General features: G+C 42.1%; 2 protein-coding genes across 6 annotated transcripts in view; both read left to right on the top strand.

Moving 5' to 3' along the window:
- Nucleotides 1–18,294, top strand: part of LOC110494511 (scm-like with four MBT domains protein 1) — a 34,510-nt gene that overhangs the window by 8,707 nt on the left and 7,509 nt on the right. The window contains exons 18-22 of one of the 3 annotated variants that reach the window (XR_005037065.1): nucleotides 1,748–1,926; nucleotides 2,038–2,259; nucleotides 2,768–2,896; nucleotides 4,304–4,967; nucleotides 8,494–8,497. Coding sequence is in view for 2 of the 3 variants with exons in the window: in XM_021569640.2 (XP_021425315.2) it covers nucleotides 1,748–1,926; nucleotides 2,038–2,259; nucleotides 2,768–2,896; nucleotides 4,304–4,444 (671 nt within the window). In the remaining variant the exon portion in view is untranslated. Of the gene's footprint in view, nucleotides 1–1,747; nucleotides 1,927–2,037; nucleotides 2,260–2,767; nucleotides 2,897–4,303; nucleotides 5,377–8,493; nucleotides 8,498–18,294 lie in introns of those variants that run through there. The other 2 variants (XM_021569640.2, XM_021569641.2) reach the window with 2 other exon arrangements.
- On the top strand, nucleotides 5,831–17,304 carry LOC110494512 (store-operated calcium entry regulator STIMATE). Of its 3 annotated transcripts, XM_036950583.1 has the most exons (9): nucleotides 5,831–5,977; nucleotides 6,973–7,230; nucleotides 9,300–9,348; nucleotides 9,544–9,639; nucleotides 10,164–10,285; nucleotides 10,948–11,060; nucleotides 11,247–11,324; nucleotides 13,021–13,170; nucleotides 15,409–17,304. In XM_036950583.1, exons 2-9 carry the CDS (start codon nucleotides 6,978–6,980, stop codon nucleotides 15,523–15,525), a joined length of 978 nt encoding a protein of 325 aa, XP_036806478.1. In that variant the 5' UTR covers nucleotides 5,831–5,977; nucleotides 6,973–6,977; the 3' UTR covers nucleotides 15,526–17,304. The 3 variants fall into 3 exon arrangements, with proteins under 3 accessions (XP_036806478.1, XP_021425319.1, XP_021425318.1); XM_021569644.2 differs by lacking the exon at nucleotides 5,831–5,977 and having other exon boundaries at nucleotides 6,024–7,230; nucleotides 13,021–13,125; nucleotides 15,409–15,545; XM_021569643.2 differs by lacking the exon at nucleotides 5,831–5,977 and having other exon boundaries at nucleotides 6,026–7,230.

An 18,294-nucleotide genomic window follows, 5' to 3' on the forward strand; every position in this document is an offset into this window, starting at 1 on the left:
TGCTCTAAATCAAATACATATGAGTAAAACCTGGTGTTCAGAAATCCGGTGTTATGGAGATAAAGAGGCACTCAATGCTGATAAGTAAGGGGGGAATCAACAAATAGGGGACGCAGTGTCTGTTTTATGTGTATTTCGTTATGCACCTACAGTGCATTTGGAAAGTATTCAGACCCCTTGACCTTTTCCACATTTTTTTACGTTACAGCCTTATTCTAAAATGGATTCAAATGTATCAGTCTACACACAATACTCCGTAATGACAAAGCAAAACAAGTTTTTTAACTAAAAAAAATATCTATTACAAATAAAAAACAGACAGATCTTATTTACATAAATATTCAGACCCTTTGCTATGAAGCTCTAAATTGAGCTCTGGTGCATCCTGTTTCCATTGATCATCCTTGAGATGTTGCTACAACTTGATTGGAGTCCACCTGTGGTAAATTCAATTGATTGGACATGATTTGGAAAGGCACACACCTGTCTATATATAGTCCCACAGTTGACAGTGCATGTCAGCAAAAACCAAGCCATGAGGTCGAAGGAATTGGCCATAGAGCTCTGAGACAGGATTGTGTCGAGGCACAGACCTGGGGAAGGGTACCAAAAACCTGCTGCAGCATTTAAGGTCCCCAACAAGACAGTGGCCTCCATCATTCTTAAATGGAAGAAGTTTGGAAGCACCAAGACTCTTCCTAGAGCTGGCCACCTGGCCAACTGAGCAATCAGGGGAGAAGGGCCTTGGTCAGGGAGGTGACCAAGAACCCGATGGTCACTCTGACAGAGCGCCAGCATTCCTCTGTGGAGATGGGAGAACCTTCCAGAAGGACAGCCATCTCTGCAGCACTCCACCAATCAGGACGTTAGTGGCCAGAATACACTCCTAAGTAAAATACCCATGACAGCCCGCTTGGAGTTTGCCAAAAGGCACCTAAAGGATACTCAGACCATGAGAAACAAGATTCTCTTTGGCCTGAATGCCAAGCGTCACGTCTGGAGGAAACCTGGCACCATCCATGCTGTGGGGATGTTTTTCAGCGGCAAGGACTGGGAGACTAGTCAGGATTGAGGGAAAGATGAACAGAGCAAAGTATAGAGATCGTTGATGAAAAACTCTGTCAGAGCATTCGGGACTTCAGACTTGGGCGAAGGTTCACCTTCCAACAGGACAACAACCCTAACCACACAGCCAAGACCACACCGAAATGGCTTCGGGACAAGTCTCTAAATGTCCTTGAGTGGCCCAGCCAGAGCCCGGACTTGAACAACTCTGGAGAGACCTGAAAATAGCTGTGCAGCGATGCTCCCCATCCAACCTGACGGAGCTTGAGAGGATCTGCAGAGAAGAATGGGAAAAACTCCCCAAATATAGGTGTGGCAAGCTTGTAGAGTCATACCCAAGAAGAATCGAGGATGTAATCGCTGCCAAAGGTGCTTCAACAAAGTACTGAGTAGGGGTTCTGAATATTTATGTAAATGTAATATTTAAGGTTTTTTTGTTTTTATAAATTTGCAAAAATGTCTAAACTGTTTTTGCTTTGTCATTATGGGGTATTGTGTGAAGATTTATGTGAGGGGAAAAAACAAATTATTATATTTTAGAATAAGGCAGTAACGCAACAAAATGTGTAAAAAGTCAAGGGGTCTGAATACTTTCCAAATTCACGGTGTATGTTGATGATAAAGCATTGGATGCAGAATGCTCAGGAGGACTGAGATTGGAGTATTGATGTGTTCTCTGCAGCTTATTATTATGGTAAGAAGAAATGTAAACGAGTGGGCCGCCCACCAGGGGGGCATTCTAACCTAGAAGGAGGGGTGAAGAGAAGGGGTAGAAGGAGGAAGAGGAGAAAGCAACTATTTGTCCATAAGAAGAGACGCTCCTCAGCCTCACTAGACAACACACCTGCCGGTTCACCACAGGTAACAGACACACTCCACACACACACACACACACACACACACACACACACACACACACACACACTCACATCGAGATATCTTTAAACTTAACCATCCCTTTCTCTAACACAGGGCAGTGGAGATGAGGAGGATCTGGATGATGAGAACTCTCTGAGTGACGATACTGGCTCTGAGCTCCAGGATGATCAGGACGATTCAGAATATTCCATTGGGAAGTCTCAACCACCCACCCCATCCCCCTCTCCTCCTGCAACGCCTAGACCAACCCGAAAACGCAGGAAACCTCGCTCCCCATCTTACTCTGATGATGAGAACCACCCACCTTCACCAAAGGTGAACTGTACTGTGCTTTTCCTTTTTGTCTGTTCACTGTGAATAGACGGTTAGGTGTTTAGCAACAAAACCGATGCGTGTGCAACTATGGGGCAAAACTGACAGTTTGGCTTAGATTGTTGATAACATGTTAACTATATTTAGTTTCCAATGTTTATTGAAAACATAAATACATTTGCACAATGAGCACTTGTTGTCCCTCAAATACATTGTTAGTTGTTGGTTAGCTAGCTAGCAAGTTTTAGCCATATTAGCGTAGACATCAGTCAAAACACCTCAAAACAAGACATGATATCAAGAACAAGATCAAACTAGCTGAAACGAGCCACCTACGATTCCCCACGTGGCAGCTTCTTGTCATTGTTGCTAGCTAAATGGCCATCCAGAATCACATCACACAACTGTCTGCCCCATTGAAGTGTGCGCATTGCTTTATGTGACGTTGTCAGCCAACCCGTCTCTATATATAGTATGATGAATTAATTAACTGCATCTCTGTGTTCTGCAGAGCTTGAGAGGTGAGGCTCCCCAGAAACTGTGTTTGGACACCAGTCCCCTGGAGTGGAGTGTGACTGATGTGGTGTGTTTCATCAGAACCACCGACTGTGCTCCCCTGGCACGCATCTTCCTGGATCAGGTAATAATCACACACACACACACACAGAATCATTATCTCGACTGTATAACAAGCAGTGCTTGACTTGGGCCGGATCTGTCTGGAATGCCGTACCGGCACTTCTAATTTTGGGGGAATTGCATACCGGCACCGTTATAAAAACAAAGTAACCTATCGCTGGCCCAGATTCACACACTAAGGCAAAACAGGTAGGTCAAAGTGGAATGAAAGCGTGATCTTCATTGAATAGCAATGGAGAGTGAGCATTCATTTCCTGGTTACTCTTTGTTCAAGTTTATTTGTCGCTAGTCTGTGAATCTGTGAGTGACAGTAGGCTGTTCAAGATTACGCAGATTGAAAATTAGGGTTTGTAAAGTTATGAAAAGTCATGGAAATTAGATTCATAGTTGTTGTTTATGTAATTCATGAAAGCAATTTTTTTTAAATATGATCAATCAATTAAAAAATGACATCGGCCATTATCGGAATGACCCTTCAGTGCATGTCTGTGCTGCGTTGCTGCGTGTGTGCTGCGTGTGTGCCAGTGCGAGTGGGCCGTTGCCCGAGGAGAGAGAGCGTGACATTTCAGCAGCCGGTATAAAATAATGACAAACAGACTAATTAGAATTCAAAACATAACTTGTAGCAGTTATCTTGCTATTTAACTATTGCTAACTAAGCATTAATTTTGTTGTTTCCTTTTCACCGGCACTGTAGAGCCTAAATACATCTGCGTTGTTGGAAAGCTGTGATTCTCCTCAATTAAATAGTAGCCATGTAATTGCGACAACTTAAAACATATTTTAATAATAGCCTAATTGACAAATAACTTGCTGTGCATAGATCTCCTCCAAAACATGAATATTTAAGCCTTATATATTAACATGTCTAGTTAGATAGGTTGCTTTGAAGTAGGCTGCCTTATCCATTTGATCCCTGGTTTATTGAATGAGGGAATCATTTTATAAAGACAAAAGTATTTGGTTGTAATGTTGAAAAGGCCAAGCCTGCACACCCAGGAGCTCTCCAGATGGAGGGTTGACCACGTGTGACTAACAGTGCAGTTCTATGTGGGGTCTAAGTGCCTTGATCAAGGGCACAACGGCAGGAGGTGGTAGGTCTACATGGGATCAGACACAGCAGCTTTCCAGTGTCAATAATGCTTAACTTTTTCTTGTAGGCTATAATAATAGTACTACACATGTGGTTAAAAGGCATGGAAAATGTGTATAAACCATTAATGGTGAATAATCAGAGGTCTCTATAGTATAATGTCATTTGTGAATTTCGGTGAACGTAGTCTAATGGACCGGCTTGGAAAAAGACAGCTCCTGCACTTCTTCTATCCCAAGTCAAGCATTGGTGTACAGTGTGGCCTAAATCCATGACTATTGTTGTCTAACCCCATGGCCATGCTTGTGTTTTCAGGAGATTGATGGACAGGCTCTGCTTCTGCTCAACCTGCCCACACTGCAGGAGTGTATGGACCTGAAACTGGGACCAGCCATAAAGCTGTGTCACCATATCGAAAGGGTGAAACTTGAATTCTACCAGAAATTTGCTACATAGCTGAGGGTTCTGAACGAAATAAACATTACATACAGTCAGTAACATTAAATGACTCCATAACTGATTTCCAGCTGGACATGCTTTGGACCCTGCACCCAGGCCCAGCACAACAGCAGCAGTCATGCATGGACATCAGATGGATCAAGACTTTCATTTTTGCCTGTTTTTTACTGTGTAATGGTCAGAAAGGGTTCTGCCTCGTTGTATTCTAGGTAAAGACACCTTAACATGGATATTCATGTTCAGGTTTATCTCACCCACAATATCAAAATGACTCCTGGTTTCATTTGATCAACTTGACAAGCATTGACAATGCAAGGATTTAAGCACAAAGACAAATAAACCATGTACTATATTGCGGTATGTAAAGTGTACATAGCAGGGTGAATTTGTATATAGTGTACATATTTAAAAGGTCTTCTAGTACAATAGGGTGATTAATGGTTATAGCTTGATTTTCTACTAAACATATTTGCTTTGAAAGTATCTGTGCAAAGGTCTTATTTCAAAATGTAGACACACTGTTTGACACCCTTTTCGTCTTCTCAGAGGGGGATTTTAACATCTAATCATATTGAAGACATTAACTAGGGCTTGTTGTAAAGCATTAAGATGTAGGTGTTTTTGGAGCAAAATTCAAATAAGTATAAACCAAATATTGGGAGCCTTTGTATATTTGTATAGTTTTACCTTTTAACTACAACTATTGGTGGACTAGTGTGTGTATGCTTTATTTTCAGGAGCCATTCTACTAGCTGTCTTTGCTGTGTTTGTGTTTTATTTCCCCTGATTTACCTGTCTCTGCCATTGAGATCTATTACTCTTACAGGTTATAAAACTAGAATTTATTCATTTGATTTTGTCAATATGTTTGTTGAATATGATTGCTATAAGAGAATGTGGAATTAAAGCCTGAATCTCATCCCAATAGAGAGCAATAGTATTGGCCTCATTTTGTAGGCACTTACTCCGCCATGGTTCATTGGACAAAACCTATGGGGAAAATGTCGTTTTTGGATAAATGGCGAAAATAAGGTGTCTGTTAAACACAGGCTTAGGTTTTATAGGTTTTGTTCTACGAGATAATCAGCTAACGTCACTTTGTGTATTTTGAAGCACGTATGTAATAATTAAAAAACACAAAGCCTTCATAATTCATAAAGGTCATGTTAACTGACTGATTATTATCTCATATAGAACAAAACATATAAGATTTCCTAAATCTGTGTTAAAACCTCAGACAAAATTGTCGGCGTTTATCCCAAACCCCTATTCTTTCCCCATTCATTTTCCCTATAGCAATGGTTGAAGGAACAAGAGGTAAATCATTTCCGGGTTTTCGGACTTGAAGCTGGCGAGCTCTATGAGTTTAACACGGTTCAAAATCTTTCCAAGCTACACTTCTCATGATACGGTTGTGTCACATCGATCACATTAACCTTTACGTAATGTCAACATGAATGGGCAATCTGTGTAATCATTAGTCCAAACAATTTTTGCAACGAAAATGAGAGTTTCTATTGGACAAATTCAGGTAAGTCCCGCCCTGTTTTGTTCTATTTTCTTCCGGTTGGGAAACGTTTTGCAACAGAATTGGCGTAATGAATATTCCAATGGGCTTTGGTCTGGGCACAGAAAGGATGCAGCTGGAAATTCCAGTGGTAGCTAGTAGCGATGTACTCTGATCATTGAGCAAATTATTGGTCGTTCCCATGTTTTGTGCAAAACAGATTTTTTAAATGAAAAAGTAGCAAATCCGAAATCGTGAGAATATCAATATCATGCTTTTCATACATGCACAAGGGATCCATTGCAATTACTTGAACCAGATTAGCTAGCTAAGCTACCGGTACCGTTAGCATCACTTGTTCTGGTAGGCTGGTGGTTTGTGGTTTTTATATAATTTAATTCGTCACAGGGTAAAACAGTGGTGTTTACTCAAGTAGCTTGCTTCCACTTTTTAAAACGTTTAAGTGGTACATAACTAGGTGAAACTATCTTCATTTGCTAACCCTCTCGCGCACCGCTAAAAGGGTTAGGAACTCTGCTGAAATAACATGAAGTTAGAACATGCCTTGGGATGACTCATTTTGGAACTTTGTTGCAAATGTTTCCGTTAGTAAACATTGCGTCGTCACGTATTTAATTGTTATATGCGTTGTCCATGATTGCCTGCTGTGTAGCTAGTTATGTTCGTTAGCTATCGATAGCTAATTTATGCAAACTACAGCTTGGATTTTAATTTGTTAGTAAACCAATAATATGTTAGTTAAATGAGTATGACATGCATGGTATGCCGTTCTTTTGTGGCTATTTGGTGATACAATGGATTATCAACAACTGGGATATGTTTGCTAACGCTGGCCACATGAAACGTGAATATATGGCTCCGCAGTTAAAAGGAAGATAACCTTTTTTTAATGCCAAATACTCCTGCATAACTAATCGATTGCCAGCTAACAACTGGATGACAAAGAAGCCCATTCTGTGTGGAGGAGACATTTAAATTGACTTTATTGCTTATTTACGGTATATGCCATCCGCCAATACACCTTTAAACTGGTCTACTACTATGGCGGTTAGTGGGGTGAGTCGTCTTTCCCAACCCGGGGACGTGGCTGTCTCGGGAGTGGTTCTGTCAGCTATGCCTTTTTCCAACACGCCAGTGTCTGCCCGCCCCACACCAAATGCGGACACCCGTGGCTGCGAGAATGGTGACTTGATGGACTCTTTTGGCATCTTCCTGCAAGGCCTTCTAGCGATGGTGGCCTTCAGTACGCTGATGTGTGAGTACAGCCAACCAGATGCCCACTCTGACTGTGGAAAATGTGCTAATTGATGGTCGTTTGTTCTGTGCAGTTAGGCCTACTGTAAAATTGAATTTCACTGTGCAGTGTTGAGACTGGATAACCTGTTTAGGCTACTTGTTTAGAATGGAAGTCTGTTTTTGTCAATAATCACTGGCAGTCATTACCTAATCACTGGCAGTCATTACCTATACACTGTCTCAAAATACTGGATTATACAGTGTGAAATGTGTTGTCCCATCCCCATAGTGTTCATTTTTGGCCATGTAATTTGACCTCATTGAGTGTCTCTTTGACCACTGAGTCAGCAGTGTGGCCCTGGTAGAGAGGAGCCTCACAGCAAGAGGTGAGGCATTTTCAGCTCTCAGAGCAGTGATGATGCCCGAGGCAGCTTTCTCAGTGGGAATTGACTGGGCCTGAATCATCACATTCACACAGCCCAACCCACAGCCAACATGCAGGGTGTGTCAGTAGTTACACACTCAACAGTCTGAGGAAGTCTGAAGTCACAGCATATCCATATGCAAATTCCCGTGTAAACATTTGTTTGGGCAAAACACTAGGAAAACTAGCTACCCTTTCGACAGGTGACATGGATATACATTACACAGACAGCGCACATGCATCCACACACACAGTAAAGTATTTAACACACATTAGGGTACTGTTGTCTAGAGGTGTCATACCCTAATCCTCAATTTGGGTTTAAGATATGTCCAGTAGATTAGTGGAGTCATAAATCATTAAACCACTTTTTTCTCACCCAGGAATCAATCATGTGTGATAGAGGTTAGAAGAGGGTGGGCATGGAAACAAGCAGACTATTGTCTGGAACAGCCAAAGCATTATTTGTTAGCCATTACATTGTGTTCAGAGAATACACACTCTTGCATCACTCGCACAAGGATTAATTATAGTGTAGACCTAGACTTTAGTAGAAAGGGCTTCCACCTCGTACACAGGGGCCTAACCCCCAGAGTAGCAGTCACTGAGACGGGCAGTTTGTCTTTCATGTAGGCTATTGTGTTTGAACACACACCAATCTACAGTGCAGGGGGTCAGGTAGCCTAGCGGTTAGAGCATTGGGCCAGTAACCAAAAGATTGCTGGTTCGAATCACAGAGCCAAGAATGTGACAAATCTGTCAATGCCCTTGAGTAAGGCATTGAACCCTTATTGTTCAAGGGTAGCAGTTAGCAGACCCAGGCCATGACCCCACTCCCCGAGGATGTCTCAGGGAGAGTTTGGTTATGCAAAAATCACATTTCCAATCAATGCACTCTTAATACACTTAATGCACTCTTAATACATGTGTGGAATAGGACAACTATAAGCACCCACCTTATTATCATTCTCATCCCCAGGTTGGTACCCCAGGTGATAATGTTGAAATGTGATCAAGACAGTGTGACATGTAATATGACAATGCCTGCCTGGTGTTGCGTACTGTTAGCAGGTCCTCTGATCTATCAATGGGTTTGATTACAGTGCCAAATGCACTACATTTTTTTCAGCTCATAAGATACAACCAAAGTATTTATTTTGCTCACAGAGGAAGGGAGATTTGGCGGATAATATCATGATAGGCACATTAGTAACAAGCAGTGTCATTTTAGTATGTAATGTACAGTAGTCTGCCACTTCCTCTTACCATCCACTCTTCCTCTATGGTGTTGCCTTGTGTAAACATGGCATCTCAATAGCTGACTTTTATTAAGGGAATATAGCCTAATGAAAATTTTTTGCTAAAGTCCATTAGTTAGGGGTTAGGCTATGGTGCTAAAGGGGAAACTGAACTGCATTTCCCATCACACTGGCCATATTCATAGAAATAGGCCCATTACACTTTGTGCTGAGATGTTGCCCAACATACTAAACTTGATGATGAAAGTGTAAAGCCGATTTCAGTTCAGACTGGAGCTGGCCTTAATTAATTTACATTAATAGAATGATTGGATTTGCCCCAGAGCGGCATACTAATTCATCCCACTGCTGTCGTGGGTGTGTGAGAACGGCAGTCCTATATGTGACTCTGTGTCCTGTCTACAGTGAAGCGCTTCAGGGAGCCCAAGCATGAGAGAAGGCCCTGGAGGATCTGGTAAGACGGCAGCCATCCCACTTCCAACCACAGTATTCAAGCTTATCCTCTTCGCTATTGCTATTAACCAAGAAACGCAACTAAGATAAACACAAGACAAATTATTCATTTTTCTAATGTGATGTTGAGCTATTGAAAGAACTTGAATTCTCAAGAGTTCTTAAAAGGCCCTCCTGTGCCCGGCAACTCTACCAGGTTCCTGGACACCTCCAAACAGGCCATTGGTATGCTATTCATTCACTTTGCCAACGTCTACCTGTCTGACCTCACAGAGGAGGACCCCTGCTCACTGTGAGTGTGTCTCTGTATGAGTGTGTCTTTCAGACATTCTGTCTGTCTGTCTTTGTGCCTCTGTATTTTTGTGTATGTAGTAAATATAAATGCAATATGTAAAGTGTTGGTTTCATGAGCTGAAATAAGATCCCATAAATGTTCCATACGCACAAATTGTGTGCGCAAATTTGGTTGCATCCCTGTTAGTCAGCATAGTGGTGGCATATCAATAAGCTGATTTAACAGTGTTTTGTCACACAACGCCACAGATTTTAAGGGAGCATGCAGTTGGCATGCTGACTGCAGGAATGTCCAACAGAGCTGTATAGCTGTTCTAGAGAATGTAATGTTAATTTCTTTACCATAAGCCACCTCCAACGTTGTTTTAGAGAATTTGTCAGTACATCCTACCGGCCTCACAATCGCAGACCAACAATCGTTGAAATTGTTGCATGTTGCGTTTATATTTCTGGTCAGTATAGTCTCTATAACATTATGCACTTCAAGGTTGAAGTGGACACAATGTCTCATCTCTTCCTCAGTTACCTCATTAACTTCCTCCTGGATGCGTCTCTTGGAATGCTGCTGATCTATGCCGGGGTGAGGGCCATCAGTGCTATCGTAGAGTGGAGGCAGTGGGATGCTCTACGCTTCGGAGAATATGGTGAGAGTGTGTGTGTGTCAGTGTGGATGAGAGATCATTTCACCCTGTAGTACAAATGGTGTCCAGAAGAGGGGAGTGGCTGCCTAGGGCACTACTGCAATGTCATCCACATCAAACATAGTCGATCACTATTAAATTGTTTACCCAAAGGCAGAGTTTATGGAAACCTTTCCCTGGTGCTTTGATTTGAAGTTGTAATATGCAGTGGACCTGGAGAAATGTAACCTCTCTCAAATTCATAGACAGAGCTTTGGATGCAAGGACTGACCATATCAAACATTATGGTTTTAACCATGTTTCGAGGCATGCATGTTTGTTCACACTTATATTGTTTACAGACATTGGAGTAAAACAAGCTTATATATTGGGTTCTGATGGGGTATGATGACCGTTTAACCAAGCTGATGAGGCATTTAGAATTTGTTTTTCAAGATTCAATGGATTTATCATTTAAAGTCCAAAAAATGGATGTAGCAACTGCAGATTGCCCCTTTAAGTGGAATATAGAGTTCCAGTTAACTGCCGTCTGTCTGGATATTTCTGTGGGTTGGTATTTGTCTGTTTTGCTTGTTTGTTTCTGTCTATTGGATTGTGTGTCTAGTCCGTAGGTCACATGTTCATCGTGTGTGTGTGTGTGTGTGTGTGTGTGCATGCGCACACAGGAGAACCAGTGCAGTGTACTGCATGGGCAGGCCAGTGTGCTCTCTACATCCTTATCATGATGTTTGAGAAGGTCCTGATCATCCTGGTCCTACTCATCCCCCAGTGGAAGAAGGTGAGTAGGGGGCATAATGGGTAGGTTCCTGACCACGTGACCATTGTGTCAGTTCAGTTATATTATGACTGTGGAAAGTGTATGAGTGCTAACAGTACTGTAAACTGTTTCTATCGTTTTAACTCTGGTGTTTTTGTTTACTGTTTATTCAACGTCTTTCTTTGCTGTTGTTTGTGTGTCTCACAGCTGGCTCTCCTGAACCCCATAAACAACCCTCAGTTGGAGCTGGCCATCGTCATGCTCATCGTCCCGTTCTTCGTTAATGTAAGTTAAGTGTGCAGTGCCTCCGTAAGGCAGGGCTCAATTGAAAATAAATGTAGTGATCTTAACCGTTAATCGGTTAGCCTCTGAAAATAAATGTAGTGATCTTAACCGTTAATCGGTTAGCCTCTGAAAATAAATGTCGTGATCTTAACCGTTAATCAGTTAGCCGCTGAAAATAAATGTAGTGATCTTAACCGTTAATCGGTTAGCCTCTGAAAATAAATGTAGTGATCTTAACCGTTAATCGGTTAGCCGCTGAAAATAAATGTAGTGATCTTAACCGTTAATCGGTTAGCCTCTGAAAATAAATGTAGTGATCTTAACCGTTAATCGGTTAGCCTGCTGAAAACACATTTGACTGGTCACGCTTATCAGTCTTTAAGGTCATTTTCTTAATTTTGGAATTAAATTGTCACGTTTGTTTTTTCGTCATGTTTATTATTTATCAAACACTCACAGCATACAGAGCCTAGTTTGAGGAGTGGAATAGCCTTCCACCTGTCAGACAGCGTGAGAGTAGCTCCTTAAAAAGTCTGTAGGCTATTGGAGTGAAGCCTGCTTTTGGAAGCCCAGTCATTGCACAACAATTTAACAATTCTAAATGCAATCGTGTGTTCAACATTTTGGTGGGTACGATTTAAAAGGAGCTATTTTTATTTCTCAACTCATAATTAAAGTGCGCTTCCCGTTTCGCCGTTCAGGTGTATACTCTATACTATAGCCTGCCTACCGTTGACTGATGGTGCGTCACCCACCACTTTGCAATGTGAGCTCGAGGTAGTATAATTGTTTAAAACCTGATACTTTTACTTCAAATAAGGAGGCATGTCTTACCTTGCTTCAAAGTAGCCTTAAAAAAATCGATCCGTAGAAACATGGAGGCAATTTTTTTCCCTCATGCCATTAACCAGCATTTCTCTCCTTTTCTTATTCATATCAACTTTCTTTCGCTGTTCAGAAGCCAAAGGCACGATCCATATTAGCAACCCATCATATTTGTTGCTATTACATTCCCCCTCTTTCTACATTTCGGAGATTTTAATCTGTCACAACTGCTCAAATTAGGTTTAGAATGGTGTTTTCTGCAGATTGCATTTTGGCAAATGTTTGAAAAGGACGTTTGGTTAGATGCTTCATTACAGGAGTTGTATGTTCAATAATATGCTATAGCCTTTTGAACTATAATATGATAGGCTTGCTATTGTTGCATGTTTCCATTCAGCTCTTAATGAAAAATGCCTGGTCCTTGTATGAATGCAAGGTACCAGAGAGGATATGGCAAGCAAGAGATTTCACTCTCGCCAAAATCTGTTCAAAATAAGCCCAATAGGTTTCTATGGTCTTATTTTGGGCCTAAGCTTGTCGCCTGCTTTCCCGCCTTGGTCCAACTCCCATTGTTAGGATGGAAATATCAGCATTTCATCATTATATACAGATCTCTAATAGTATTTTCTGTCTGTGACGTAATTTTACTGTTTGGACATTTTTTTACCTTTTGTTGACCGGTTAATGAGGGTCAGTTAGTTGGCAGCAAAATTGACCGATATTTGCATCCCTTTTGAAATGTAATTGCTTCAACTAAGTGTGATGTTTATGTTTACGGATTTTAGCCATTTAGGCTTGTGTGTGATCATCAAACTGTCATGTGTGTCTGTTGTACTTGCTCACTGAGCTGTGTACTGTATGTTTTCCTCAGGCCCTGATGTTTTGGGTGGTAGATAACTTCCTGATGAAGAAGGGGCGGACAAAAGCCAAGCTGGAGGAGCGGGAGGTGGGGGAGGACTTGCGGGGCAACAGTAAGGTACGCTACAGGCGGGCACTCTCCCACGACGACTCAGAGTCTGAGGTAAGATATGGACACAGAATGCTTAATAAAAGATTGAGGCCTGACCACACAACCAATCATATACATACACTGAGTATACCAAACATTAGGAACATCTTCCTAAAATTGAGTTGCAGTTGTCAAGTTTGCTGGATGTCCTTTGGGCGGTGGACCATTCTTGATACACACCAATGCGCCTGGCACCTACTACCATACCGGGTTCAAAGACACTTAAATATTTTGTCTTGTCCATTCACCCTCTGAATGGCACACATACGCAATCCATATCTCCGTTGTCTCAAGGCTAAGGATCAGACCCCTTTTTTTTTTTAAATGTTTTGACTAAAATGACACCCAATCTAACTGCCTGTAGCTCAGGACTTGAAGCAAGGATATGCATATTATTGATACCTTTTGAAAGGAAACAGTTTGAAGGTTGTGGAAATGTGAAATTAATGTAGGAGAATGTAACACACTAGATCTGGTAAAAGATAATTCAAAGAAAAATACATTTTTTTATTTCCATCTTTAAAATGCAAGAGAAAGGCCACAATGTATTATTCCAGTTTAGACAAAATTTAGATTTTAGCCACTAGATGACAGTGTATTTGGGTAGTGTTATACTGATTCAATGAACCATTGCATTTCTGTTAAAATTGTTCTATCAAGTCTGCCCAAATGTGCCTAATTGGTTTATTAATACATTTTGAAGTTCATAACTGTGCGCACTCAAACAATAGCATGGTATTATTTCACTGTAATAGCTACTGTAAATTGGACAGTAGTTAGATTAAAAGTCCTTCATTAACCTGTCTCCTCCACTTCACCTACAGTGATTGAAGTGGATTTTAAGCAGATCAATAAGAGATCATAGCAGGTGTTCTTAATGTTTTATACACTCAGTGTACATTACACACCTAAATCACTGGAAAAGCTGTTTTTTGAGAAAGCTTTGAAAAATCCTAAGGAGGAATATACACTAAGTCCTAAGATTTGATTCCGAGCCTCGTCCACCACCTCCTTTCCCCAAAAGCCCTCTCCTCCCATTGCCTCAGCCTTGTGGCTACGTCAGCCTAACTTACATCCTCCCCTGGCTGTGTAGACAAACTTGCCCAGCACCAGCAGAAGCCTGTCTCTTGGCTGTGAATCACTCCACCCTGTGCCCAAGGCCAGTCACTTTTCAGGCCTGTAAACCAGATGGACCTGGCCATGTGATCTGCTCCATAGACCAGAGACAACCACCACACTCACACATTCATGCATGAAGTCATTTAAGTCTGCCTTGAGCAGGGGGATTTCTTATTCATCAGAAACTGTAAAAACATTTATAAGGAGTGGTTTTTTTTCTGATTCCAAAGCACCACATTTCTCATCATAAATGGAAGTAGTGAGTTGCTTTGGAATCAAATGTTGAGCTGATTGTGATAGCTAGATAATTGGTTTCCACAGTTACTCATGGATCACCCAAAGCACCATGTTTTGTGACAGTGGATTCTAGGAGTTATTGAAAGTGTGTTCCCTGACCGGGAATCAAACCCAGGCACAGCGGTGAGAGCACCAAATCCTAACCATCATGTCTAATATCAGGAATGCATGTCCTATGGAATTACCGGTATATGGAATTTGTGACGGGAGTAGTTTTTCATAGACATCTGGGTGTGGTGTACCAGACCGGGCAGTTCCTCCAGTCACAGGAACTATCTGCAATTAACCAGTGGGCCCAAACCCACTACTAAAGAAACACTGCTGTACAGGTTAACACGGAGCATGTATGGCTTAAGCTGCCTCAAGCTGAAATAAAGTCTGTCTACATAAAGATTCAGAGCCGTGATCTTATCGCTCTCTCATTTATAAAAGGGGGAATATAGCTATGTTATCACAGGCTTGTTTTATTGTGATGAGTTGGAGCTAGTTTTTGCTTCAGTAAAACCCTGATGGCAAGCTTCAATACTACACCCAAATACCACTCTAAAAGACTCTTCCCCTCTATCAAATAGTCCGGGGCATATGTGTTCCTGCCACCACATCTCCCTGGTAGTCTAGTGGTTAAGCAACCATCCCCATCATTCCACCCCACCGAGGCAGATGGAGGACAATGATACGTTTCTGCTGACACAGGAAATTTGCTGGTGTCCTTGAGCATTTAAGCTCTGGGATTCAACTAATTTAACCCATAACTCAGGGTTGCTTTGAGTGTCATCCATCTAGGCGTATGGCTTTCTTTGGTCTCATTTCCAAACTCCTTTCTCTCTCTCTCAGATCCTGTTCTCGGCTGACGATGAGATGGATGACTCGGAGGAGGAGGATGTGCGCCGACTCACTGGCCTCAAGACGGTCAAGAAGAAGAAGAAGCACCGTATGGGGATCCCTGTTTGACCTGGGCCTACCCAGTCTGACCTGGTCTGACCCACTCCTGTGTCTACTCACATCCCCACTCTCTCCTCCTCCAGGGCCTGCTGCCCTGACTGGAGCCTGCTGGCAACCTGTACTTGATTCTTCTAACAGCAGGCTGGCATTGGTCTCTTTGTGGAGTCAGTAGGGGGCCTATATAGGGAGGTGGGATCATGGAAGACTCCAGACCACGGAGCTTATTGGACTGTCATTACTACACATCCACATGGGACTCCTGCAGCCTCTGCACTGAGAATAGAAACCCATGGAAAGGATTTCACTGCAGCTAACTACATACCATGTCTAAAGGAGATTTCACCATAGATCTGTCACTGGTGTTTCAGTGATGCTCGTTGGGGAAATGAATCTTGATATGTGTTTTGGGAAAACTTTTAGCACTGGTCTGTAATAGGAAGGTTTGGGTGTGTTTTGAGTTGGTGATGCAGTGTAATTGCTAGCACCCTAAATATCCTATTAAATGACTATTCTAATTCCTAATTCTGTTCCATACTGACTCTTCAGAAGTCCAGAATGATATTACTGCATCAGGTTAAACTGTGAATGGGTGTTACTTTTTCTGTGGTTTAGCCGGTGACCTCGGTTCGATGTAGACTGAGAGAACAGGCACCTGGTATTGAACTCAGCCCCCCCCCCCCCCCCCCCCCGCCTTTAAGTAAACCTCTGTCATTTTAATGTTTTAATACTTTTGATACTCTTCCGAATCAGAAAGTGATTGTATTCCTCATCTAGATTCCATATAAGAAATGGCTGACTGCTATGGCCTGTTATAGGAGTTGGTGGAGGAGTGTGTGTGTGTCTGTCTGTGTGGACTTTTCCATTCATGCATGGCTAAGGGAATGTAGGAGGTGTGGCTTGATGCTCCAATGGAGGCTCTGTGAAGATCAAGACGGTGCAGCTTGGGCGTGTGTCTCCACAATGCATCACCCAACCCGAACCCAAGGGACTGAAACCCTCATTTCAAGCCCACCCATTGACCGTTTAGGTCTATAGGCCTGGCTCGGAGCCTTCTCTTCCTGTCTCTGTGTATGAAAGTTAACTGGGATCTCTTCCATTACTTATTTATTGTTTTTGGTGTGTCCTGTTTATTTTTTACAGTAAGTTATTTTGGGCCAAAACCATGATGATCCCCAGCCTACTAAGTGTTTTTCATTCCGAGACGGAGTAGATATGGGACCTGAGGGTGTGTCCTCACAACCAACGGGAAAAAAACTCTCCGCTCTTGCACAATTCCCAGTTATCACTGGTCTATGGATGTTCTTTGTGTTCATTCTTTGTTTTCGACAATGTGCCTATGTGAACTTACCATGTTTGTGAGTGTTCATTTTGTGACCCAGAGCTTTAGACTTGCAGTAGCATTCAGTTGTTTTGACAGAAGCACAGACCTAGAGTTTGAGTGACTAGGTCAGCCTGCAGTACAGTGCAGGTATGTTTGTATGAGTGTGTTTGTCTTAATGCTCCTGTTCAAAGTAAGGAGTGGGGATAAAGTAAATGTGTTGATGACCATGGTGCTGAAGATGTTGAACGGTTTGACAATGATTGTTGTTGGCTGATACTTAGGAATAAATGACAGTAGGGTTTGGTAAATGAGTGGTACAGCATCATTAAACACTTCTGGTTGCCCTCTGCTCAACAGAGAGGGCTTTTAGTGTTTTGAAAAAAACAACTAGATCATTAAAATGACTGACAAATGACTTACATTACCATTATATTTGCTTTTGCAATAAATTTAGTAAAACACTGAAATAGCAGATTTTTATTTATTTTTAAGACAGTGTCTGAATAGACAGAGCTTTCCGTTTTGTCCATTTACTAGGGTTGTACTGCATTGTAGGAGGGTTTAATAAGTGAATTCCCTGGCCAGGAATCAAACCCAGGCTGCTGCTTGGTGAGCGCACCAAATCTTAACCGCTAGACCACCAGGGAGCTGTCAGGGTAAAGAATGCTAGTGTTAAGACGGCTCCTGAAATGTGGGGGGGGGGTCTCTGTTATACTCTACTGCCACCAGGGTGCCATTTCCACAGTGACAGAGTGGGCTGTCAGTAAACAGTTCAGTATCAGGTGCAGTTGAGGCATGTAGGGAAGTGAGGACCCATTTCTCCCCATAGAGTTCACTGACTGAGAATAATGGCGCAGTACCTGTAAATCTGAGAAGGCTGTTGGGAAGAGCTATAGGAGGACGGGCTCATTGTAATTGCTGGAATAAATGGAACGGTATCGAACATAAAAACCATGTTTGACTCCATTCCAGCCATTACAATGAGCCTGTCCTCCTATAACTCCTCCCACCAGCCTCCACTGCTGCAAATAGATTCCCTAATTATACACACATGACTATTTTTGAAGCATACAAACTGACTCGAGGACAATTGTTATTGATGGACAAGCCTGGCTCTCAAGCACCTTTTGACTCCTTACTCACTTATTAACTACACACACAGGAATGCTGGCAGGCAAGCGATGGCCTCTCAAACAGAAAGGCTGATTCACTAGTCTCCCTGTGATACAGTATGAATGGTCTGGCCCCTCTGAGTCAAGTCTTATGCTCAACCATTATATCCAAGTTATATGACTGCATGTGTTATGTTTGCAAAATCCCTAAACCTTCATGTAATCTGTTCAGGAAAATATTTTGACCTCTGGTTTAATTTGATGGGAGAGGTGAACTCTTGATTGGGTAGTAGGGAGTAGAGATATTTTGGGGTTAGTAGTAACATGGGGAAGGTGTTCATCAGC

Source organism: Oncorhynchus mykiss, chromosome 17 (genome assembly GCF_013265735.2).
Source record: "Oncorhynchus mykiss isolate Arlee chromosome 17, USDA_OmykA_1.1, whole genome shotgun sequence".
Taxonomy (NCBI): domain Eukaryota; kingdom Metazoa; phylum Chordata; class Actinopteri; order Salmoniformes; family Salmonidae; genus Oncorhynchus; species Oncorhynchus mykiss.

Bases quoted from the DNA above. Each gene is read 5' to 3' on its own strand.
- LOC110494512 (XM_036950583.1), top strand. From the start codon at position 6,978: ATGCCATCCGCCAATACACCTTTAAACTGGTCTACTACTATGGCGGTT. The intron at 9,640-10,163 runs GTGAGTGTGTCT...TCTCTTCCTCAG, and splicing joins GAGGAGGACCCCTGCTCACT to TTACCTCATTAACTTCCTCC. The intron at 13,171-15,408 runs GTAAGATATGGA...TCTCTCTCTCAG, and splicing joins ACGACGACTCAGAGTCTGAG to ATCCTGTTCTCGGCTGACGA.